Source organism: Lissotriton helveticus, chromosome 3_1, assembly GCF_964261635.1.
Source record: "Lissotriton helveticus chromosome 3_1, aLisHel1.1, whole genome shotgun sequence".
NCBI lineage: Eukaryota > Metazoa > Chordata > Amphibia > Caudata > Salamandridae > Lissotriton > Lissotriton helveticus.
Window position 1 is genome coordinate 1,203,395,448 of NC_136061.1, and position 25,013 is coordinate 1,203,420,460.

A 25,013-nucleotide genomic window follows, 5' to 3' on the forward strand; every position below is an offset into this window, starting at 1 on the left:
CCCAAGATCTTCCACCAAATCATAGACGTAGTCAACCCTATCATCAATAACATAGTCAACCTGTCACTCAGTTCCGGATCTGTCCCTCACATCTGGAAAAAGGGTGTCATCAAACCACTTATGAAGAAGGCTAACAAATCCCCCACTGACCTAACCAATTTCCGCCCAATCACTCTTCTCCCGGCCCTGGGAAAAATAACTGAACAGTTAGTTTATAAAGAGCTCAAAACCTACTTAGAAGCCCACAATATACTCCATCCACAACAATCTGGCTTCCGTCCCAAACATTCAACGGAAACAGCTCTGATCGAACTAACTGAAACAATCAAAACGCTGCAAGACCAGAGGAAGAAAGCCATTCTTATACTCCTCGACCTCACAGCAGCGTTCGACACCATATCCCACTCTATCCTGATTAACAGACTGATGGACATAGGGATTTCAGACTCCGCCATATCATGGATAAAATCATTCCTCAGCGACAGGTCCCAGACCGTCGCCCTTGGCCCTTTTCTATCTAGGGAGAAAAAGGTCGCCTCTGGAGTCCCACAAGGGTCCATCCTCAGTCCCCTTCTTTTTAATGTTTACCTCATCCCTCTTCTTGCCTTGATTGAATCATTCGGCATACCTGTCACCTCGTATGCCGATGATACCCAGCTGATCGTACCCCTAGAAGACAATTCAATCACAGCTGAGCTCAATCTCAAGAACTGCCTTACTGCAGTCTTCCAATGGATGGACACCAACCACCTCCGTTGCAACTCTAGCAAAACAGAGATCCTCCCCATCGGAAAGAACACCTCCTTCTGCCCAGCCCTTTGGTGGCCGGATAACTCTGTTGCCCCCCCCCCCAGACCGTCTCCACGGCTAGAAACCTAGGCGTATTATTTGATTCGGATTTATCGTTCGATCAACACGCCAGGATTGTCGCCGGGAGATGCTTTGGGATCATTAAATCTCTTAGAAAGTTTTTTGACTTTCTCCCTCTTGAGGCGAGGAAAACGGTAACAGTAGCCCTCATAATCTCCCGCATTGACTACTGCAACGGTCTCCTGGCCGGGACTAAAAAATCCACTCAGATCAAACTTCAAAGCGTCCTTCACACGGCCGCCCGCCTGGTTCTTAAACTGCCCCGCAGATCCTCAATCTCTGCAGCCCTAAAAACCCTACATTGGCTACCCCTCCACAAAAGAATTCTCTTCAAAATTCTTACTGTCGCCTTCCGGGCGTTCTACAATACCGGCCCTAAATACTTAACCAGACGCTTCCCTCACTATCACCCGAGTCGTTCTCTTCGTTCTGCCCAAGACAATCTCATGACCTCCGCCAGGTTCAACTTGAAGTTAAAAGGTGGTAAAACTTTAAGCTACCTGGCCATCAAAGCCTGGAACAGCATGCCCATACATTTGAGAAAACAGACCCCAGAGAAGCCCTTCAGAAAACTTCTTAAAACTTGGATCTATGACCTCCCTGACGACTTGACCAGAGCTGCCATTTAGCCTTCTTCTCACCTTTGAGTCTGGGTTTCAAGGATTCTCAGCGCCATGATGCTCCCTCCGGAGCGAACGCCGTGCTCTAGAAATACCCCTTCAAATATCAAAATATCAAATATCAAATGTAGTTCTCGGAGGTGGGGGCATGTGGGCTGATGAAGTCGGTGAAGTCATCGCTGAATTGAGTGCAGGTTCCTGGAGGCCTGTAGATGAGGGTGCCTCTAAGTGTGGTCCTAGGGTCGGTGTGGATCTGAAAGTGGAGGTGTTCGGCGGTTGCAAGATTGTCGTCGGAGCTGGTCGTGATTTTGATGGTGTTCCTATGGATGATGGCGATGCCTCCTCCTGTTTGGTGGGAGCGGTCTTTGCGGATAATCTTGTAGTCGTCCGGTATGGCTATGGCGATGTCAGGTGCTGATGATGTGTTCATCCATGTTTCTGTAAGGAAGGCGATGTCTGGTGACGCAGTGTCGAGTAGGTCCCAGAGTTCGGTAGCGTGTTTGTGGACCGAGCGGGTGTTGAGCAGGATGCACTTCAGGCGGTTAGAGTCGGAGTTGTGTATGGAGGAAGTGGATTTGGTGAGGGTTCTGAAGCAGTTGAACTTGCAGGAGAGGCAGGCGAATGGGCCGTGGGTGCGTCCTGGGGTGGCTTCGCTGCATTGTGGTGTGCGTCCGGGGTTGAGGGTGAGGAGAGTTGCGGCATCATAAGTGAGTTTAGTGGGTTGGGTGTGGCGGGGACCAGGGAGAAAGGCGCTGGGCGCGGTCCAGGCGCGGATGGGCGCAGACGGGCTTACCTTTGGCGCACCTTCGGCGCAACCGCTGCGCGTGGATGCTACGCGACAATGCAACTGTCATAAATGGATGGTGGAGGGGGCGGGGGCGAGGGAGGGTCAGCTGGGAGGCGGGAGCGGGGAGGAGACACGGGTCAGGGGTGGACAAAACAACAACAAAATGGCTACTTAGGCAGAAAATCGAAACGGGGCACAGCCGAGGACCGGCAATGAATAAATGCACAATTTGATTCTCAGCAATGAAGCGCTAATGTGCACATTAATTAATTAGCAGATGCGCTTTCAGTTTTAATATGCAGGCTATGTAAGTTTTCAATCGGCAACGCTGCGCAAATGGGCGCTATTATCTCAGTGCAATGCTACGATACCAAGCGCTATGTCAATGCGCGCGATCACGGGTCCAGGCAGCAGGAAAGCAGGCAGCAATGAGGCACACGGTCAGGCAGGGAGAGATGGAGCGTGGGGGAGCGACCGCTTCGGGGCAAGCCCAGAGGTGACAAAGTAGTCCCACCGACAACACTGATGCCCCACCTGTTGGCAGTACTGCATGAGGGCCACCTGGGAATTGTAAAGACAAAGATGAGAACGAAGCAAATCTACTGGTGGCCAGGAATGGACATCCAAGTGGAAAGACACATAAGGGACTGTGACCAGTGTCAAAGGGCAGACAAGACTCTGACGCCCCTACGACCAGCATTAGGGAAGTTTGCCAACCCGATTAATCCATGGGAGGAGGTGTCCGAAGACATCCTGGGACCCGTACTAGATACCCAGGGCACGCCAAAATATCTGTGTGTCCTCGTAGACAGGTACTCGAAGTGGCCTGAAGTTCACATACAGGAAGAGATGGACACAGAAACAGTGCTCCGATTCCTTACATCCATCTTCCTCAGAGAAGGTATCCCTAGATCCATTCTCAGTGACAATGGACCACAGTTTACCTCGGAGAAGTGATATAAGTACACAGAGAGGAACGGCATCAAAGCCAAACACACCTCCATATACCACCCAGGAGGCAATGGTCAGGTGGAGCGGTTCAATAGGGTCATAATGGGATTCATACAAGCCGCCATCACGATGGGCAAGGATTGGGAAAAGGAGGTCCAAAGTATGATGTGGGCCTACTGCATCAACCCTACGAGCACGGGGTATAGCCCCTTCCAGATCCTGAGGGGTTGAGACCCCTTCACCAAAGACAACTTAGCGTGGAAGGAAAAGACAATAACAAGCAAGTGGTCTCCAGCGGTGGTGCAGCACAATCTAGAGAAAGCCCAAAGGATATACACCGAACATTACAACCGAAGAAGGAATGTGAAGGAAACAGCCCTGGAGAGAGGGGAATGGGTGAGAGTCAAATTAGCAGTGCTAAGGAAAAAAGGGGACAGCAAATACAGTCAACCCCTACAAGTAAAAGAAGTGTACGATAGAGCAGCATTGCTCAGTGATGGAAATGTATGGTCCAAAGACCGCATGTCCAAATGCAATAAGATCCTACAGTGGTCCCATGAAGATAATGGGAGAACACCACAATACCGGATGACACGGGAGAATGAGGAAACTACTCCTGGAGGAGAAGAGAATCCCGGAGCAGGTGGAAACAGCGAGGAGTGGGGAGACCATGACATCCCAGTGGCAGAAGAACATCCAGGAGGGGAGAGTGTGACCCCAAGGAGAGAAAGGCCCTGTACCCAAGGAGATAAGGCGGTGAGCCCTACAGAGAACAGCCCCAGAGAAGTTCCCTCCACTCCGGTAAGACGCACACGAGCAGGCAGAGCAGTGGTAAGGCCCACCCGTTTTCGAGACTTTGAACTGGGAGTAGCTAAATAGCCCCCTTCGTGTATATAGACTGTATGTTTTCCTTTGATATGAAAAAGGGGGAGATATGTAGAGTCGCGCTCTAGTCTATGCGCGCTACGTCATTACATAGCGCGCGAGGCGGCCATTTTAGGTGTTGCTGCGCATGCGCGAGACGTGGCAAGCATCGGAGGACACCAGACGCCCTCCTGAAAGAATTGTATATTTAAATAAATACTGTACACCCTTCACCAGCCTCGCAAGTGATCCTTCCAGGGGGAGACAGCAACGTTACAGGGCTTCTCCTGTTTTGCTGTACCTGTGTTTCTACACGAAATAAACTTGTCCAACGCTTCACTCGTGTCCGGCTCCACTTTATGGTTAGACTCTCGCAAAGAAAGAGAAAAGATCTATGGGGGTCCGGTCAACATATCTTATAGTGCTCTCTTGGGCCTGGTTGGCATATGATATGATGTCATAAGAAATGTTCATGGGGAAATACGTTTTTTGCACTATAAGATGGTGATTTTTATTGACTGCTGTGTTTTTGCAGTAAAGATAAACCATACACCTCACCTCTCTTTCCTTAATAGAAATGTAAATTCTTTGACACGATAGTAAAAAAATTATATACTTTTCTTGTTGGTGTCAATGCTCCAAATCAGTTTTCTCGCTTCTCCTGCTTCCAACCCCATATGCTGCCCCTCCGAGTCTCTTTTCAGTGTCCTCACAGAGACGTCTCCTCTCCTTATTCCCGCTGGGGGTCGCACTGTAAGGCACTCTCTAACTTCCGTGACGTCTTTGTTGCCACGGTTACCTGCTGTCCCTGGGGAGGCTCGCGCGGGCGGCTGGTGCTCACGCGTCATATTAGTCCAAGCGTCATCACGTGGACGCAGGACGCCAAATCGCGGTTGCTGCGGCGACGAAGGTTCGTGTAGTTGATGCAGGACACAGCGTGCGCTTAAGACACGGAAAGAGGCTTGAAAATGTGCGTTTTGGCTGTCGCCATCTTAAAATATATCGACGGACTTTTCATGAAAGCACTTCTTAAATATGAAAATAGAGTGACAACTGTGTAACAACAAGATGTATCTAAGTAACCTTAGCGGTTTCCCTTGTGATTAAAGATGCACCATAAAGAGCTCTAATTGTGTGCTCAAGCAGAGAATTATCTTTTAAGCAGCAGTCTGCAGCAATTTTTAAAATATAATTTAAATATGGTTTTCATATAATTTTATGGTAAGGCAACTTTCTAAAAAAAAATCGGAGTCACCCGTAGCCGATTCCTCACATACCCATGTTCTACGACGGCTACTGCTGTGAAAGTTCAAGAACGACAAACTCACTATTTTAACTCTCCATGAGAAAACGTCATGCCCTTTTTTATGTCCACTGCCATAGCGCTTATCCCCTCCACTGTCCGTATTTCCATGAAGTGGTGATGACGTTGCGCCTGACTGAAATATGTTCCTTGGGCTCCCTACGCGCATATGAGCATGCGCAGACTATTAGTTGAGCCGCTCTGCTGCTCGGGCTTTCCGAGCGTCTGTGTTGACGTCATTCCCATGGGCCACGCCCCCGGTCCCCGCGCACCCGGCTCCGCCCCCGGTGCCTGCGCAAGCGCGCTGGCTGTCCCCGGTGTTCGAGCCGCCGCCACCGCAGCTCTAGTGACTGTCGCGGAACCCCCTTCACCTGACCCCCCCTCCCCTCTCCCGCACTGACAGATATGGCGGCGGCTCCCCCCGCACACCCACCCCGTGGGTCAGGTCTAGCCCGGATCGGATACTATGAGCTGGAGCGGACCATCGGCAAGGGTAACTTCGCCGTAGTGAAGCTGGCGACACACATCGTGACTCGCGCAAAGGTAAGCCCCCTTGCACCCCCACACCCAAAGGTGGACTGCTTCCTACGCAGACCTTCGAACCTCACTTTCCACACCTGGGACTCCTAACACAGATAGATCAGTAGACTGGTAGTGCCAAGATGAACCCGTCAGTGTACCCCTGGGGTGGTGGGAGGTTCTGCAGTATGACCATTGCACTTCTTACAGAGGCATCCTGCTGTAAAGCCAGCCTGTACCTGGGGACCCTTGCTAAATTAGCAATAGATGTATGCACTGGTGGTCTCCTTTTTTCTCAACCTGGCTAACACCTATGCACACAGACCTACACCAGCTAGCCTCCTGGGACAGTTAATTCGAACAGAGAATGTGAAACTCCATGGAGAAACTCTGCTCCCGCCAGCCTTCTCTCCCCTTATTGGACATATTCCCATAGAGTGTACCTGCTGTAAACCTCTGCAAAGAGGTATTAACAGAGACTTGTACCAAGATAACCTTCCGTACCATGCTTGAGGTCGGTTGGGCGGGAATGCGAGGGATGGATTGGCACCTTGCCATATTGACCTCTCTTGTATTTTTTCCTGCTAGCATCAATTACAGATATGTATCTGTAGACAGGTTAGTGTTGATGTGAGTCCCAGTCAATCCTACTAGATGTAAACATGTGAAGACATCGCCTTCACCCCACTCTCTTCCGTGCATACACCTTGCACATATCAGCAGAAAACATAGAGGCTCACGGAGAAGGCCCATTCACATCCTCTTGGGGAGACAAACAACTTCTGCAAAGGCTACCCCAAAAAAGTGCGATCAATCCTACTAGATGTAAACATGTGAAGACAGCGCCTTCACCCCACTCTCTTCCGTGCATACACCTTGCACACATCAGCAGAGAACATAGAGGCTCACGAAGAAGGACCATTCACATCCTCTTGGGGAGACAAACGACTTCTGCAAAGGCTACCCCAAAAAAGGGCGATCATCCCCACCTGAGCCACCAGGGCAAAACTATTTCCCAAAGGAACCCTCCAGCCCATGCAGAGAGCCCGAGAGAGTTAATGTCTTGCGTCAAGGCGAGTTCTTCATCTTAGTAGGACTGCGATAGAAAAAAGGCCCAGGCACAAACATATATAGCTAAAAATGTGTCGCATGACTTCAATTCGGGGTAGCATTGAACTTGTAGAGTCACGCTGTATGCGTGTTTTGCAAAGTATGGAAGACTGCATGTATTTGTGCTTGCTGCAGACAGTGTTTGTTGTAATATCAGGATAATCAACAGTAAAAACAAGACCTTAAAAGAGGCCCACAAATAGTAAAACACAATGGCCCACACACTGACCTGTCAAACTACAGCTTTGGGCACTTCCTGATTGCCCTGCAGGCCAATCCAATGTGTCCCTCATGCACTTGTGAGGGAACTTTCACAGCAATGAGACCCCTCTGGAGAGCCAACACAACAACCATTACAAAAAGGAACGTCTGACATATGGCTTGCACCAAGGTCAGCCCCCTCAAACTTTCCTGGGTGATTCATCATGTCATCCCACCCCCATGTCACCCCTCCCCATGTCACCCCTCCCTGTAAAGAACCCTCAGACACTCCCTTCAAAGATTGCTCTGTATACAGGAAGACTTGCTTCATATTGAACCCTTTAACCCAAACATCCCTCACACACATACATCTCTTTGCGACAACAACACAACTTCTTGCAAAGAAATCTCAGCTCAAAACTTACAAGAGCAGCTCTTGTGGAGATACCTATCTACACCCCCCTCGCTGGGCAAAAGCCCATATACATCACTTTTGAAACGACCACCAGAGATGGACACGACTCCCAAGGATTGACCTCTATGCACTTCAACACTAAACTTCCTTGAGAACACACCACAACCAAAAGCAAACAAAACCATAGAGCACTCCAGGAAGCTTGTGTGAAAGTGAACCATCTGATACAATGTCACAGGTGACTCCTTCTCATAGAGATCCCCTATAGAGAATGCCTCCACAACCCTGCTGGGACCATCTCCCAGAGAGCGAGCGCATGCCAAGGGTGATATTCCTCCTTCACAGACCCCAGCTGAGAGAACTAGCCTGCTGAAGAGATCTCAGAGAGGGGTCTCTTGGCAAGACAAACGTCCATCCAGTTTTAAGGGGAATCCTTTCCACCCATACAGAAGCCTTTGGACAGCTTCTGCAGAGAGTCCCATAGAGAGGCCACGTCAAGCTGAATCTCCCTCTGCTCCACTTGTGGACCCTTGTACTCCACAAACTCTCTGCAAAGAGAGTCCCAAAGAAATGAGAACTCAGGCAAAGCAAACATGCCGTCATCAGCACCCTAGGATGGTCTGCTCCCAGACCGACCTGCTGCTGTATCCCAGGGGAAATCTTGTGACATTCGTAAAGCGACAGAGAGAGACAGCAGAGGACTCGCACCGTAGCAGCACCCATTGCAACCCTCAACTGTAGATAAACCTCCTGGACACCCCAGAGAGAGACAGGAAAATTGCATGATTGTAAGCCCCCTTTGGTCCATTTAGAGTGACACCACCCATCCTCATACCAAACAGACTGCACCAGAGTAAAAGCTTACCAGACATTACTGATAGTGAAATAGCCTTCTTATATCAAAGAGATCCACCTCTTGGCCTAACACTACTATTGGAGCAACTGACCAGCAAATCCCTGGCATACCAATCCCCTTAATTTACACTATTCCGCAACGACTTATACCCTTGGGCCATTCCTAATTGACTCTTGTTATAGAAATCCAAATAGACAGGCCACAACAAGGATGAACCCCCGCCTAACCTTCCTGATACATTGTGCTCCGTTCCAAGGTGAAGTACTATTCTTGCTTTTTTCTGAGGGGTCCTCTTAAACACACAAGGGATGGAAAGCCTTTGATAGATTGGGGAACACATTTAGTTGATTGTACGTGCAGATACCAGCTGGAGAGAGAGAGTCGATAAAATGAATGAAGTGTGACCTTTCCCGACAATAATTGAAATTGTAGGTGACTTAACCTCAAAACAGGAGAGAGGAAGAGATGAAAGAGCAATGATCAACTTGTGTGGTGCAGGGTTGTGAACTGACCAGCCTCAAGAAACTTCATGGTAGGAGGCAGCACATGTTTTCAGTTTATCAGAAAAAGTGAACTTGAATTTATTCTGAAAGCAGGGTCTGAGGACGTAAATATGTTTGTATCTAACGGCTGATGAGTTCCAGGGTTGGTTCATTGCTGCTAGATTTGCTACATTTGTTTCTGGATTTTATGGATTTTGTAGCTTTGCTGTTTGAGAACACTTCACTGTTGTGCTTGCGTAGTTGGGCCTGAAGTAGTTTTCTTTACTCTTGGTTGGATCTCAGAGCATATAATAAATGGGTAGCTGGGTAAAATGTGAGAGTAAAAAGGTAACTGTCAATTTAGGCTAAGTTAACATTGGGATGTCTTGATTACTACGCTAGCTCAGGCACCCAGTCATGTGATGGTCAAGGTTGACCCGTAGTTTCTTTCTCTTTGGAATTGGGTGTGTGAATGACTCCCATAACACAAGTGAAGTGGTTCAATGAGAGGTTGGGCTCACTGATTTTCAGAAAATTAATTGCTATCCAGGAGTGAGTGGTACTAAAGATGTTCTGATTCCAAGCCATGATGCCCAGTTTTGTCTTTTTGAGAAAGGCAGAGAAGGTTGTTGATATCCTACGATTTTCTCGAGGGAATGTACACTGAACAGTATTGATATAAGTTTGATGCAGGACGCCACACAAGATTTCACATTATATATTCGGAGTACATTTTTAAAACGGCAATAGAGGCAGGATTCAAAATATGGGATTGAGGAGCCTTATTGCTGCGTAAGAGAGGCTTTGGAGCAGTTTTGTTTTTTGCATGAGTTTTTGAACTGAGACGTTGTGAGGTGGGTGCTTGTGGGGAATTGCAAGAGCCAATGCATTTTCAAATGATATGGGGCCCAGGGAATAGTCCATTTTGAGGACAATGACAATCAGTCACACCTTACCCAAGTGACCTCTGTCTGTTCCACCATCGTTCTCAATCTGTGGTTCACTAGTTATTTTCTGGTGAGATCCAGAAGTTCCTTTCTGTTAGAGATATATGGAATAGCGTCTAGTGCCCTAATTTAAAAGTTGTTTTGGTTACAGGCGGATCCAGATTTAATTTCCATGCCCAGAATATTGGCCTGTCTTTGGGTCATAAAATTAGCAAGGACCTTGTATGTACCCTGTAATTGTGTTTGTCATTTTTCCTGTCTGTTTATAAAATGTTTGTTGATGGGATTTTGTGCGGTTAAGGTTGTGAGTGCACTCCTTAGCATATTTTACCTTTTTGAGAATTTGTACTTGTGTCTCCACAGTGCCATTGACAGCCTGTAGGCAGGCACGCCGTTTTTTTCCAGTGGGGGAAAAAAAGTACGTTTTTAATTGAAGATCCAGTGATTTTCACCTCTACTTCAGACCTCATGCTTCTTTAACTTAGATTTTTGTCCACGATTTTGGTTGAATCCTGGCAGTAACCTTCAGGAACCAAATTCTTTGCTTTATTCATTCATTCATTATTCTTTATTTCGGTTAAACAACCTTAAAAGAATGCAATACAATACATTTTAAAACATTACAATACAATATATGTATATACACAGTGTCTTCAAGCTCTGCCATTTTTACACTTGTTTCTGTTTGTTACCCACTTAACGTATGCAGGGAATTGACCTACGAAGGGGTGATTTTGTGCCTCATTGTTTCCCCAACCTCATTATTAGTTTTGAAGCATTGTGTGACTATGACTTACTTGTTGTTTTCTCAGGTGGCAGGAACAGTGATATAGAGCAAAGTGTTTTTTGATTTTGTTAAAACCTGACATTGCTTCTAGTCCTTATCCCGTTGGAGAGGGAAATTCTAGCCAATACACGCTACATCCGCTACCATGTAATTAATTATGTCACATGCGCTTACCGAAGACCATCAGAATGGTCTTTAATTTCCCACCAGGTCTTGAGTTTTCTTAGAATTGTCACTGATGCAGCCTGATGAGACATTCAGTACCAGCCTGCTTTAACTAAAAGAAGAAACATAATGAAAAGTTGAGTTCATAATAATCTGGGTGCTTACATTGGTATTTCATCCTGCTATGGGTGATTGTTGATGATGTTGTACAGAATTACAGCTCACATTGAAACATGCAGACTTTATACCTGCCACCTATCACTGAGGAGACTTGCTGTGGCATGAAATGTATAGTTGTTTTGTGGCATTAGTGGGCATCTCCCATATACATTGTGAATAATATTATCTTGTATGTTCTTTTGTGTCCACCTTTCACTGAGGAGATGTGCTGTGGCATGAAATGTATAGTTGTTTTGTGGCATTAGTGGACATCTCCCATATACATTGTGAATAATATCTTCTTGTATGTTCTTTTGTGTATGTCACGTATTTCTGATGTGAGCGTTGTACATTTCTCTATTTTTATCAGTGATATTTACATTTTTGATGTTGATATGCAAAAAATATTGTTTGTTTGCACTTTTGACACCTGGCATGGTGACAAATTTAACTTTAATGCTTTGCTCATCTAATAAAAAAAATCTTTAAAAAGACATATATTTCTATGCACCTATAGAGAGGGTTTTAGGTCAAGACTCTATCCATAGTTTTTTTTTTGGGTGAAAGTTTCCTTTACATTTTTGTTTTGCCCATCACAGCATACAGCGTGGGGCAGTGGGTTTTTAATACAGACATATGGCTACCAAGTTTATGCAGCAGCATCTTTTTGCCCTTCTTTTTATTTTTGCGGCCAGTGTTTGTGGTAAAAAAGAAAGGTGACAATCACACCACCTTGCCAATGGCCAGGCCGACAGGCTTGCCAGTGCTTGTTATGTCCCTATGTGATTGATGCAGGACTCTCATTGGGTAATCTTCAGAAGGATAAACAAATATGAAAGAGTGCATCTAGACACCTGGACTGAGCTCATTTTCTGGGATTAATGCTTAGATAAGTGGTATTTTGAGCTAGCCGGTTATCATGTTGCATGCAGTGACGTTTAATGACCTCTGTGTAAATAAACAAGATAGCGTAGCCGGAGCTGTAATACGTAATTGCTCTGGGTTTTGTTGAGAAAGTCTGCTTAAGCCCTTACAACCCAAGGAATACCTGGTGTTCTCCATTTAGAGAATATTTTCGATTGTATAAGAGGTGATGTGCATTATTGAAAGACCTTTTTTGTCGTTTCTGTACTCAGTATTTCTTTTTTTGTACAACAATGCTCCTTGCTTTGACCGATGTACTGCCACTTGACCCAACCTCCCCACTTGCAGCTGTACTCTCAACATGAGTTGGTCCCTTCAAAAACTTGACCCCCCCTTTTGGCTTGTGTGGCCCATGGAGCCCTTTAGTTGAACCATTGGCAGCATTTAGACCCTTAATTTGGCCCTGTGTGGTTGATGGAGCCTACCTTTTGATTCCAGTCTTTGGACGTCTTTGTAGCACCATAACACATCTTTCAGCCTCCGTAGCACTCCTAGATCCCTTTGTCAGCCAGTTTGCATTTTACAGATTGAGAGCCAATTATTGTGTGTGTGCTAGATCCTCAAATACAGACTCCGGGCGAGTCTCCTCTCCCTAGGTTGATCTGTGTTTGTCATTGTATCCATTACTTCACTTCGATCCCAACTTTCAGCCCTGAATTGCACTATTATCCCAGTGTTAGCCACTGTGCATTCCAAGGATCATGAGGCGATTACTTTTTTTTTCTACTAGATGCTGGACTCATCCCCTGTGCAGCAACCTTATCTCTCACTTTGCGGCTGCCAGATCCAAGTGTTGTTACTTTTGCTGCCCTTAAATCCTCTCTTGGCTACTGAACCACTCGTAGATATCTGCAATAGAGACTGTACATTTAACTGTACATTGACTGTATATTGAACTGTGTTGAGGCATTTGTGGCTGTTTGATGCTCCAATTCGGCTGCACATTATTTGGCGTTCTTGCTTATGTTCCACCTATCGATTTCTGTCCCCTATAATCATCTTAATCTCCCTCATCTAAATTGCATGGGCTGCCATGTTCAAAGGGAACCTTTAGTTCCCTATGGTCTGTCTCTAGGGAACCCATTAGGTCCCTACTTTGGTGCTGTGTGGATTCTTCTCAGTGGTGAATGTTCATCCTTTTGGATCCCTCTCGTCCCTCCCCGTAGGCCCCTTAGAGTCCCACTCTGTCCTTGTGCGACCCATACGTCCCTCTCTCCAGTTCCTGTGTGGCCCTTCTGCCTGTCTCCTTTGCAGTTCTTGTGCGGCACTTGCAGGCCTCTTATTGGTCTCTTTTTATCTCCTAGATTCCTGTTTTAGTCCCTTTACAACCACTGGAGTCCTCTTGCCAATCCCTATTCAGCCATTATATCCTGCTTGTTCATCCCTCCTTGCTCCCGCCTCAGGCTGTGGATCCCACTTGTCCATACTTGTGTGACTCATTGATCTCTAGACCCTTTCAATCTCCATGAAGCCCCCGTGTTGGTTCTTATCCAGCTATTAGTTCCCTCCCCTCCGTCCTCCTGCATCCCTTAAATCTCCTCTCCGGTCTTCTTGTAGCACTTAGAGCCTCTCGTCAGTTCCTGTTTGGCGCATTACTTCCTGCTTCGAGTCCCGTGCAACCACTGGAACCCCATCATCAGTCTATTTTCAGCCTCTACAGTCCTTGTGCGGCCCTTGGATTCTTCTCCCCGGCCCCTGTTTGGCCCCTGGATTACCGACCCCGTGCCTGGCCCCTAGATTCCGACCCCGTGCCTAGCCGCCCCCCATAGCGTCCTTGTGATAATGCGGCCCAGTCTGCCGCCACAGTAAATTAATGGCGCTTCGCCTCTAACACTGAAATGCCTGTTTACCAGGTCTGGGCTGAATTTGGCGTTTCCTTGAATCCTTGTTTGTTTTCAGCATATTTTCTTCCCTTTCGAAAAGAGCATGTTTGTCTTTCACCCGAAGGAGGAGGAATCTGGCCCTTCCTCCCTAGCTCTCGCTGCTCCTGATTTTAACTTTGTTTTTCTTCTTTTTGGGGTTGCTCTAGTATGGGTTTGTTCCTTCAAGTGAAGATTTTATATTTATAAATACAGACCCCTATTTCTGTGAAAGTGGGTTTACTCTTTCTGGATTAGCTCGCACCCTTCGTTGGGCGCATGAAGAGAGAGAACTTATCTGTGTTCACCTTTCAGCTCACAGTGTATAAAATGTGGTCTTTTTCTTGGTCTAACGTGATTTGAAGGAAAAGAGCATAACGCGTTACTGAATTGTCTTGAATTGATCATGTGCTTTTATTGTAAATTACTGTGGCATGGGAATGGTTGCAGAGAGTGTTTGGTAACTGGTTAGACCAAATGCTTTTTCTGCAATTAGTGAAGGAGTGAATTATTCTGGTTTACAGAGTATGGAGGATGAAAAACAGGCTGGTTGCAGACTTGGTAGAGGTTGAATCAAACGCTGATTATGGATTTGATAACAGTTGAATCATAGGTTTGCTTCATTGGCTAGGTGGTGAGGCACAAACTGGGTATATAATGGATATCAGGTGGTGTACATAGTTACTGTTTGTATATGGGGTCAATAGTAGAGTGGCTGGCGCTGAAAAAGGTGAATTAGTGGTGTTATGGATTGAATAAGGGCGTATTATAGACTTGTTACGCACTGAACAGGGGTTGATTACAGGTTGATTGCACACCAAATAGCAGACCGAATTTCAAATTGATTAGGTACTAGATGAAGAGTGATTTACAGACTGCTTGATGGAAGGCGGATTAAAGATCGGTAGGGGTGAATTATAGGATGGGTATTTATTGGATAACTGATAATTCTGATTAAACAGTGGGCATGGAGGTTGATTTCTGATTGGGCATGTCTTGGACAGCGGGAGGATTGCAAAGTGGTGTTTACTGGTTAAAGAAGTACATTGTAGACACTGGGTTGTGGGGAAATTGCAAACTGCACACAAAAGGAAGGAAATTATTCACATGTGGTTGATTTCCTATAGACTACGCAAGCTGTGATGCTTTGTTTTAATCCTGAAGAAACCCAGCTAAACTGCAGAATAACACATTTTTTCTACATAGTGACTACCAGACAAAACGAAACAGCCAGAGGGTTTCACTCGAAGCACCAGCCAAACCAAAACAGCGCTTACCTCACCGGAGACCCTTGACTCTTAAATCTACAAGCACCTTGTCCCCCTAACCCCAAAGGACCTTACTAAACCCAAAATGAGACTTTCATGATCTTAATTATGTGAGCCACCCGCTCCTTTTATGTTTTACATGTAGCCATTGACTTCTTTTAAATATGTGTACGTTTCAAAATTGTGAGTTTTTATTAACTGTACAATAAACTAAATCTAAATCTATAGACTACGCTGTGTAATTACCCTCATTTCACACTAATTATGCTACGGAAAGCAATTGAATTAGACTAGATATGCTTTGGATGGCAGGTGAGTTGTACACTGGTAATGCACAGAAATGGGTGAATTACCGGTTAGTTATACAGAGTCTGGGTGTACGGTCTGTTTCCGAAGACCAGGTGTCTCTCTAATATCCTAACATTAATACATCTATTGAGCTCTGGATCAGCCTATTGTATATGATTGGATGGCTTTCTTGCCTCTCATTTTTAAATTTTTTTTATTCAATGACTTTTCCCCCCAAAATTATTTTTCTCCCCTGAAGCATTTCTTCCTCACCATGGTCTGATTAGATGACGTAAGTCCTTTTGCTAGTTGCATTCAAAGAACTACCTTCTTTCTTTTAAAACTCGATGGGAGTGCATGTTTTCTTGCTCTCCATTGTTAACTACTTCCCCCACGTAAAATTCCCCTGCTGCTTCATGTTTCTCGTCTCCACAGATGTTCGAGTCCCTCATGCACCCCCTTTGGCTTTTTAATTGTTAAAACCCTCACACTTGCTCCAGTTGCTACCTTTAAGATATGAGTATATGCGTGTGCATGTGTATATATGTATATGTATATGTGTGTATATATATATATATATATATATATATATATATATATATATATATATATATATCCAAGCAAATCCTGCCCGTCCCTCCTCGTCAAGGAACAGTTGCTCGCAGGCACGGACCTCAGGAAATCTCCTCCACCAAATAAAGAACCTCCACACATAAGTATGTGGTGAAGCAGTGCAAAGTATTTATTTCGGCATAGAGTATCACAGGCAAGTGCCCTCCATGACGCGCTTCGCTCCTCGTGGGAGCCTGATCACATACATGTGATCAAGTCCCCTGTGAGGGACGAAACGCGTAATGGCTGTTGTAGCGCTAGCTATGGAACCTGAATAAAGTCTAGCTGACGAAGCCACGGTGGTCTGTGCTCTTTTCCTGCCGAGGTAACCGGGCTACTTGACAAGAGTTTTCTTGTATATATATATATATATATATCATATGTAAATTTCTGGCGGGAACAGCAGCTGCCGTTTGCTACCGGACCTTGCGTTTCTTGTTTCAAGCAGTTTAGTGCATAGTTTTTAATTTGCTGCTCCAAGATTGGCGTCTTCCATCTTGAAATAGTAAAAAGAATAAGCAAAATGTCTGCTGCGTGGTAGATGCATGTATGAACGTAATATTTTATGTATTTATTGTTGCCATTGCTCTTACGCTTCTGCAAAAAAGTCGGCAAAGTCAATCGGTCTATGTTAGCATAGCCAAAAAGCAAGACAGATTGGCTTTGCCACTGCTTGTTTTAAAAGCAGCTATCAATGGCTACCATACCACATAGATGGATGGCACAGACAATGTCTAAAAGTGACTGTTACTTGTTATTTTTTGTATTTAAATTGAAGCCAGCTACTGTCTCAGAAAAAGTTTCTTTGTAACTTTAGACAACTTGTAAATAGTGCTTGACATAATTACTTAATATATTGATGTAAAATAATTAGTACTGCTGACCAGCGTTACTCGTAGTCTGCTGGTCTGAAATGTAAAATGTCATTGTATTTAACCATTCGTATTTATATCTCGGCCCAATGTAAAATATATTCCACATTTTTTGGGAGAACAGACGGGTGAATGGACGTTGATGCTCACCGACAGTTGCTTTAGATTTACAAGCAATACCAGACTTGTAACGTATTGTGATGTTGCCTGTAGAGTTGGTTGCTGTTTTTTGAATTTTGAAAAATGAGCTGTTTTATTTTCAGGTAAAGTGCAATGTAAGGCTCGCAAAAACAACTTGCTTTGAACTATGCTGTATTTTTGTTAAAACTGCTAGCTGTCTTTGGCCACTGATGATTAACAAAGATTATTTTTATGAAGTGGGAAGTACCTGCGTCTTTTCGGACCGGTATACATTATTTCATAACTTTATCTGTGTCGGGAGCAGTGAAAACACTATTCGGTACACGCAGTGTACTGGTACCATAAACTCGCTGTTGTCGCTCTCTTCATTTCCTCTTTGGAGGCACTGACAGGCCTGTGGTGTAATTACTCGCCCAGTCTTATCTTATCTACCGTTTTCCTCTGCTCACACGGTTGGCACAAATACACATGTTTTGATTGATTCTCAACCAGCGAGGTACGGTTCCTGGCACAGCTTGGATAGTCCGTACGTCTCACATCATTGTTGACCTTTTCTAACACTGAATGACCGCCAAACCTTGATCAATACCGAGTTTAAATTCTGATAGCTCGATTGCTGTCAACTGTTATGAAGCGTACAGTAAAATAATTTCAACTGTAAATTTATTTCTGTACCCCATTGCTCGTCGTACTCTTATCAAACTGTGATTTAATTTCTTCACCCATTTTCTATCACTGTACACTATACCATAATCTTATTTCAGTATGTTCTTAGGGCATAATGAAATATCATTACTTTGATAATCGCGTCTTGGTTCAGCCTAGTGGTGTTTCCTCTCTCTCTCAATACTGTTGGCTGGGTCTGTCCTTCGGCCTCTGCTCGAATGTTTGCATAGGTCTGCACGAGAGGCCACTTCAGAACAATAGTCATTTTTTCCGCCTCTGCTGGCTCCATTCTGTTTGTCTTGCTCTGATGTGCTAACACTGCATGTCAGCATGTGAAGCCCAGCTCCCATTGGGCTTTGCTAATCCTTGTTGTGTTTGTACTTCACTTGGAACATAGCTTCTTAACCATCCTTTTGATTAGATGACTTCCAAAGCTTACATCCAAGGAGCTACTTTTAAGCTGTACTTTTATTTTTTCTTTGTTTTTTTTTAATCATTCATTCATTCATTCATTTATTGATTCATACTGAGCTGAATGCCCTGATATAAAGAATACCTGTAATTATGCCTGTACTTCTGGCCTAAATGCTGACACATTTAATCTAATAAACATTTAATCTCAAAACATTTTTGTCAGGGGGGAGGGGAGAGTCTTCAACAATCTGACCACAGAATATAGTTTAGTCAACCTGCTGTCTAGTGGAGGTAGTTCCATTGACTCGGACCTTACGTTTAAGGGTAGGGGCTCTAATTCGACTATAGATTATGTCTTTGCCTCAGCTTGCCTCTTTTCCTCCCTCATTAATTTTGAGAGAGTTTGGGTTGCATGGAGCGACCACAACCTACTCTAGGAATTCTTTCATTGGGAGCAGGATTTTTTTTCCTGAAAAACCTTTATTGAACATTAAGGCATGGTACAGTATCCAGTTCCATAGAATAACATGACATCCATTACAAGTATATATATATATATATATATATATATTTGAACATTTTAGAGGCGCGTTGACCAATGCGCACTACAGCATACCACCGAAGAGGGAAAATGTGGCCGGTTCGCAAGTGTGATGTATAGGTGATCAGTCGGGTGTTAGGAATCAGTCTTGTCAGGGTCATCTAGTACAGCCTGGGAATCGGGTACGAAAGAACCCCCAGAGGGTTCTCCCGGGTTAACTATTCGGTGTAAATAGAAGCCGAAAGGACCCCATATATTGGATGGTCTGTTAGCTTCGGGCATCAATTCCCAGAATTCGCCTAATGGGTTGCGTTAGCTATCCGGTGCTTGGCCTGCGGTGCCGTTGCGGTTGGCATCAGAAATATCTTTAACATAACCCAGACGGCACAGGAGAGGATCAGAGACTATGCGCTCCATAGTAATAGCACTGATTGTTGTGCACACCTCCAGACAAAATTCAGAAACCCTGAGGCATGACCAAGCCAGGTGCACGAAGCTTGCATTCGGAGTCGAGCAGCGTGCACATCTGTTGCTGGTCATTAGCCCCATCCTGTGCAGTGTGGTTGGAGTGAGGTAGAATCGGTGCAAATATTTAAAATGGATAAGTCGTAGCCGATAATTGCGGGAGAGGCGTTTTAGTTTGGTTGCAGCAACATTGCCACTGCGCAAGAGAGAGACCATCAGCTAGGACAGAACCCCATGAGTTGCGGGCATGCTCAGAGTCTATTGGGGAGGGTACCAATGTAAGGGCGTAGAGTCTTGTAACCAGTTTACTTGAAGAAGCGGAAGCATGGATGCATTCAGGAGCGGCATTAGGCTGGGGAGCGAGTGGAAATGCAGGATTAATTTCTTTACATGTGGCCCTTATCTGATAATAGAGCAATTTGTCGAGTGATGCTGCGCTCTTAGGAAGAGTGAGAAAGCTGTTATTGGCATAGAGGTCAGCGTTGGTGTGAATACACAAATTTGCGGCGCTGCGAGCCATTCCTGCAGTTTGCAGCGGAGGAAAGGAAGGATTATTAGTGAGGTGCATTGAAGGTGCAAATAGAACCTCAGCACAAGTGTACCTGTTGAGCCCATCCTAGGTCCAGTGCACACATTCCACCGTGTCGATTTTGGCCCTGGGGACCCTGTGTGGTAGGAACAAGGCTTTCTCCAGCAGCTAAGGTGAAGCAAGGTCTGTCTCGACTGCCATGTTTCGCTGAAAAGGCGTTGGGTGGATAAAAAAGTTAAGGAAACTGGCTTGGGCGCAGAGCGCGCAGAGCCTGAGATCAGGGGCTCCCAGACTGCTAAAGGGGCTGGCGTCTGGCCCAGATCAGCGTAATTACATTTGAGCCCAGTCTTTTAAAAAATTGTGATGTAAGTGGTATGGGAATATTTAAAAAGAAATATAAAATTTTCGGGAGCACAACCATATGATACAACTGTCTAGCGAGAGGGGGTGCTTTTGCCAAGAGAGTATTTTGGTTTCGAGCCAATCTATTGCTTTACCGACATTTTATTTCCACAGCTCCTCCATGTCTCTGCTTAGCCAAATGCCAAGGTACCTGGTGGGGCCAGTTGCCCAAATGAACGGGTAGTCCGTGGGGAATGGCTTAGTCGTATCAGTAAGGGGAAAGAGAACGGATTTACCCCAGTTGACCTGCACCCTGGAGTAGCAGCCAAAACGAATCACCTCCCTTGTTTTGGGGCACAGGTTCTCCTGCAGTTCACGAATATATATTGTGACATCGCCTGCGTATGATGCTGGCGTAGATGTGCTGCAAGAGGCTCCATAGCAATGGCAAATAGCATGGGGACAGGGGGCAACCCTGCCTGGTGCCCCTAGTGATAGCAATGGGGTCGGTGACCTGTCCATTAATCCTGATGGGCGCTGTCAGTAGTGTGTAGAGGAGTTGGATCTTTTGAACGAAGCTCTGGCTGAAGTACAGCCGGAACAGACGATAAAAAAGGAAAGGCCATTCCAACGTATGGAAGGCCTTAGTGGCGTCCAGTAGAGCAGCCACTCCAGGTGAAGCGGGGTTAATCTGGTGTATTACGGAGAAAATGGTACGCAGGTTGTGCGAAGTGGCGCAACCAGGGATGAATCCCGATTGATCAGGACTGGCTATTTGGAGCATGAGGGGGAGGAGACTGTTGGCTAACAATTTGGCATAGATTTTATTATCTGTATTAATGAGCAATAAGGGGCGGTAGGAGTCCCAACTCTTATGGGATTTGTCAGGTTTAAGGAGGAGAGTGATCATGGCCTCTCGAAGTGAAGGGGGAAATCTGCCCAAGGTAAGGGATTCGTTATACATCTTAGCCAGATGGGGTAAGAGAAGGGGGCGTATTCTTTATAAAATGTGGGAGTGAGCCCATCCGAACCAGGAGCTTTATCGCCCAGAAGTCCTTCAATAACTTTAGTGATTTCTTCAGAAGTGAATGGCTCATTCAGGTATTCGTGGTGCCCGTTACCGAGCCATAAAAGCTCAATCGAGCCAAAGTATTGATCCAGGATTGCATGAGGCGTAGCCTCACCGGCAGTATATAATTGGGCATAAAAAGCGGAGATCCTAGCAATGATATCGCTGGGGGAAGTGGTCCTTCCAGCAGTTTCATCGCTGAGTGCTGTGATGTATGAGGAGGTGGGTGGCTTTCTTAATAGGTTTGCAAGGGTCTTACTGGGTCAGTTGCCCTCCCCATAGCGGCGGGCACGAGATTCTCTGCCCAGGAATGCAACCTCCCTATCTGCTTCTGCGTGGTATTCAGTAAGTTTAGTTTTGACGGAGGCAAGGGTGGCAGGGTTCGGGTCCTGGGTCAGTTGCAAATTGAGTGCTTTAATGTCTGCCTCTAAGCGCTCGAGTGTTCCTCTGATGGACTGTAACACCCCAGATTGTTTAGCAATGCATTCCCCCCCGGTTCCCAACCTTGAAGGCCTTCCAGAGCATCGAGGGTGACTCCACAGAACCGGAGTTATGTTCAAAATAGTCTGTGATGGCACCCCGGAGCTCTTCGCGAAAAGCAGCGTCGCGCATCGCATTGGGATGCAGGCGCCATGCAAACATGCGGTGGAGGGTGAGCATGAATCACAAACACAGGTGCACCAGGGCATGATCTGAGAATGTGCGGGCCAGATGATCCAGAGATGAGGTCCAAGATGCGACGTCGCGGGTAATGAGCCATAGGTCGATACGGGACCAGGATCTGTGCGTATAGGACATGCAAGACCCCTCGCGCATGTCAGGGTGTGCGTGGCGCCAGTCATCTAGCAGGGAGTTATCCTCTAGTATTGAATGTAGTGTGGTGGTGGCCTGTGGGTAATGTATGCGAGCCCCTGAGCGATCCAGCGCCAAAAAGGGTGTGATGTTGAAATCGCCGCCCCAGATTAGAGAGTGGGTCCCCAGGGAGGAATTGATTTGCCATACCTTGGCGATGAAGCTTGCGTTGTCGGTGCTAGGGCCATAGATCTCCGCGAGAATCAATGGTTGTTTATAAAGTGTGATGACAAGGATCACATAGCGACCCCCAGTGTTGACGAAGGACTGCGTGCCATGCCAGGGGAGGTCCTTCCTAAAGAGAATAGTGACGCCGCACGTATAGTTGGAATAGAATGTGGAGTATGATCCCAATGACGAGAACGCTGTTTGGATGAAGTGGCGGGGAGGAGGTGTGTCTCTTGAACGAAACACACGTCTACTCTATGTCTACTAAGGTATGCGTGCATGAGACGTGCCTTACGATAGTCGTTCATGTCCCTTATGTTCCAGGTCAGGAAGGTAGTGTTAGTCATGTGGTGGCCAGAAGGAAATAATGATGTAGTGTCTCTGGTCGGTGGTCAAGCAGAAGCGCCCAGTGCCATAAAAGGCAAAAAGTTGCAGATAGTATGCAGTCAGTGACGTGCCTATAACAATACAAAAATACCAGCATAACAAAACCCATACAATAGGGTGCCAAGTATTGACGCCTGGATTAAATTCCCATGCCCCCCCCCCCACCCACTCCACTACCCCAATTAGGTTGCGTTTCGGACCGTCCCACACCCAAGGAACCCAAACTTGTAATATTTAGAACAGTTATGGGAATTATCCCCTCGGGGTGCGAGGGCTCTGCCAGTAACCCCCTTGTCAATAAGGCAGGGTGACCATGCTTTGAAGATCTCAGAGGGAAGCAATAGCAAAAAGGCACCTAAAACAATATGCATAGATCACTGCAACAGATAAGATGGACCGAATGTAAACAGAATGCCAAGTGTCACTGTAAGATAAAGCTGGTGGGGAAGCGAAAGTCAATCATTGTCACTTGTACGACTGTCTTCGGATATAGTGTGGCGGCTCCGCGGAAGGGACTTCTGTACCTGCTTGGCAAAGGTGGAGGCATCCTTCGGATCAGTGAAACATTTTGGTTTATCACCATAGTCATTGTGGAGTTTTGCAGGGTACAACATGGCGTAAATGATGTGGAGTGGCTGCAAAATACGTTTGATGGGAAGAAAGTTCCTGCTGGCCGCCTGGACAGACAAGGTGAAATCACGGCAGAAGGACAGAACGTTGCCCTGGTGGTTGACCTCCCCCAGCTCCCGGGCCCTACGGAGAATGGAGTCATGGTCCCATAGTTCAACAAATGGGCAATGATGGGCCTCGCAGGGGTCCCAGGAGGTGGACTTGGGCCGTTCAATAATGAAATGTTCGGACAGGATTGGGCCAAAGAGGTCACGGAGCAAGGATTAAAGGTAGTCTTCCATTCTCCCGGTTGCCATGGATTCCGGAAGGCCAACGACCCGAACGTTGTTCCTCCGGGAGCGTGCCTCCAGGTCCTCATTCTTGGCATGTATGACATCGAGGATCTTGTTCATTTTGAGGAGTTTCTGCGTGTTCTCAGCTCCAGCGTCATCCGCGTCCGAGATCCTTGAATCGAGCTGGACGATGCGGGCATCGTTTGAGTCCACCTGCTGTTTGACCTGATCGAGGCACGACGTTAGGTGGTCTATCTTTGCATCTGTTGACTTCAGACTCTATTTGACGTCCAACTGAATGGCTCGAAGTCTGTCTTCCTGATCCTGGAAGGTCTATCTGGGTGATTGTTCGGCGGCATCGGGGGGCAGCTCTCCGCCCCTGCCTGCTCACCGCCCCGTGAAAGTGAGCTTAGGTTGCCTGTTTTTCCCCATGGTGGTGTCGTGGGGCAATCGAGGGAAAGGTCAGCTGGGGAGTCCCGACAGGGCTTGAAATGGCCCAAGGCTTCAGGTCAGAACACGCCAGGCGCTCCTCCGGGAGGCCCAGGACAGCAGCTCACAGAGGGCCCAGAGAACAGCGCAGGTAGGCCGGTGGGGGGGGGGGGACAGGCCGATAGCAATGGTTCAGGGTGTGGGGGGGGGCTTGAGAATGACCCCCAGGACAGTAAATGCTGTGAAGGAGCACCGCAGGCCCCACAGGGGTGCGTAATGAGATTATGCCAGACCAGGCGAGAATGCGTAAGCCTACACTAAGGTATGCCAGGCCTCCGTCAGTGTAGCCAGGAGAGGTGAGGTGGTGCCCTCTGGGCTTGGGCCGGTCGGACACCATGCGATGTAGCGAGGGCTGGCATGCAGAGGGAGGATGACCTTAAGGGGGGGAGTGACTTCCCAGATGGGCCCACAAAGTCTGCAGGTGGGTGTGTGTGGAAGCAGGCACAGTCAGCTGGATATGCAGCAAGGGCGTCTAGCCCCGGGTCGTCGGAAGAAGGTAGGTAGACCGTGAAGGCCACCAAGTCCAGCAGCTCATAGCTCCAAGCACAGACCAGAGAGGGCGAGCCACCGAGGACCGGGGCGCCTCCTCGATTCGCGCCAGGAGCAAGGTGGTAGAGCAGCCGGCAGAAGTGGCGTCAGTGTTGCGCTGTGGCCTTACTTGATAAATCTGGCGATCTTAGCCCTCCGCCGCCACCACAGTTCAATCCGGTCAGCCGTCGGCAGGGAGACTCGCTGCAGGATCCGCAGGGCCGGGGTCTGTAGCCGAGCCGCAAGGGAGTTAGGGCCTCCGCTCCACCCGGCGGCCGCGGCACCCACGGCGTGGGCAGGCCGGAATTTGCAGAAGGCCAGGCTCTGCCGGATCAGATGCGGACCCGCCAATGGGGACTGCCGCTCAGGGCCAGGCACAGGATTGCAGCAAGACGACGCTCTCAGGAGCGACCGCGGGAAGGACCTTGCCGAGCAGGCAAGCCGATGCAGGTGACTAGGCCCAGGCGAGTGCGGGAGAGGCTGGCCAGCCCCTCACCCAGTAATGGCCCAGCCGTAAGAGTTCAGGTTGCCAGGAGCCCCAGGGAAGAGGGTAACCAGGAGCAGGTGCAGTGATTGGGGATCGGTTGCTTCCGTCGGATGGCGGATGGTGATGGATATCACTGGCTCGGCTGGCAGAGCTCGCTCAGCGTGTAGCCATCTT

General features: G+C 47.1%; 1 protein-coding gene across 3 annotated transcripts in view; it reads left to right on the top strand.

Moving 5' to 3' along the window:
• Window positions 1-5,689: 5,689 nt before the first annotated feature.
• Window positions 5,690-25,013, top strand: part of SIK3 (SIK family kinase 3) — a 739,490-nt gene continuing 720,166 nt past the window's right edge. For 2 of the 3 annotated variants that reach the window (XM_078681850.1, XM_078681849.1), the window contains exon 1: window positions 5,690-5,938. In XM_078681850.1, coding sequence (XP_078537976.1) covers window positions 5,801-5,938 — 138 coding nt within the window. In that variant the 5' untranslated portion in view covers window positions 5,690-5,800. The remainder of the gene's footprint in view (window positions 5,939-25,013) is intronic. The other variant, XM_078681848.1, reaches the window with a different exon arrangement.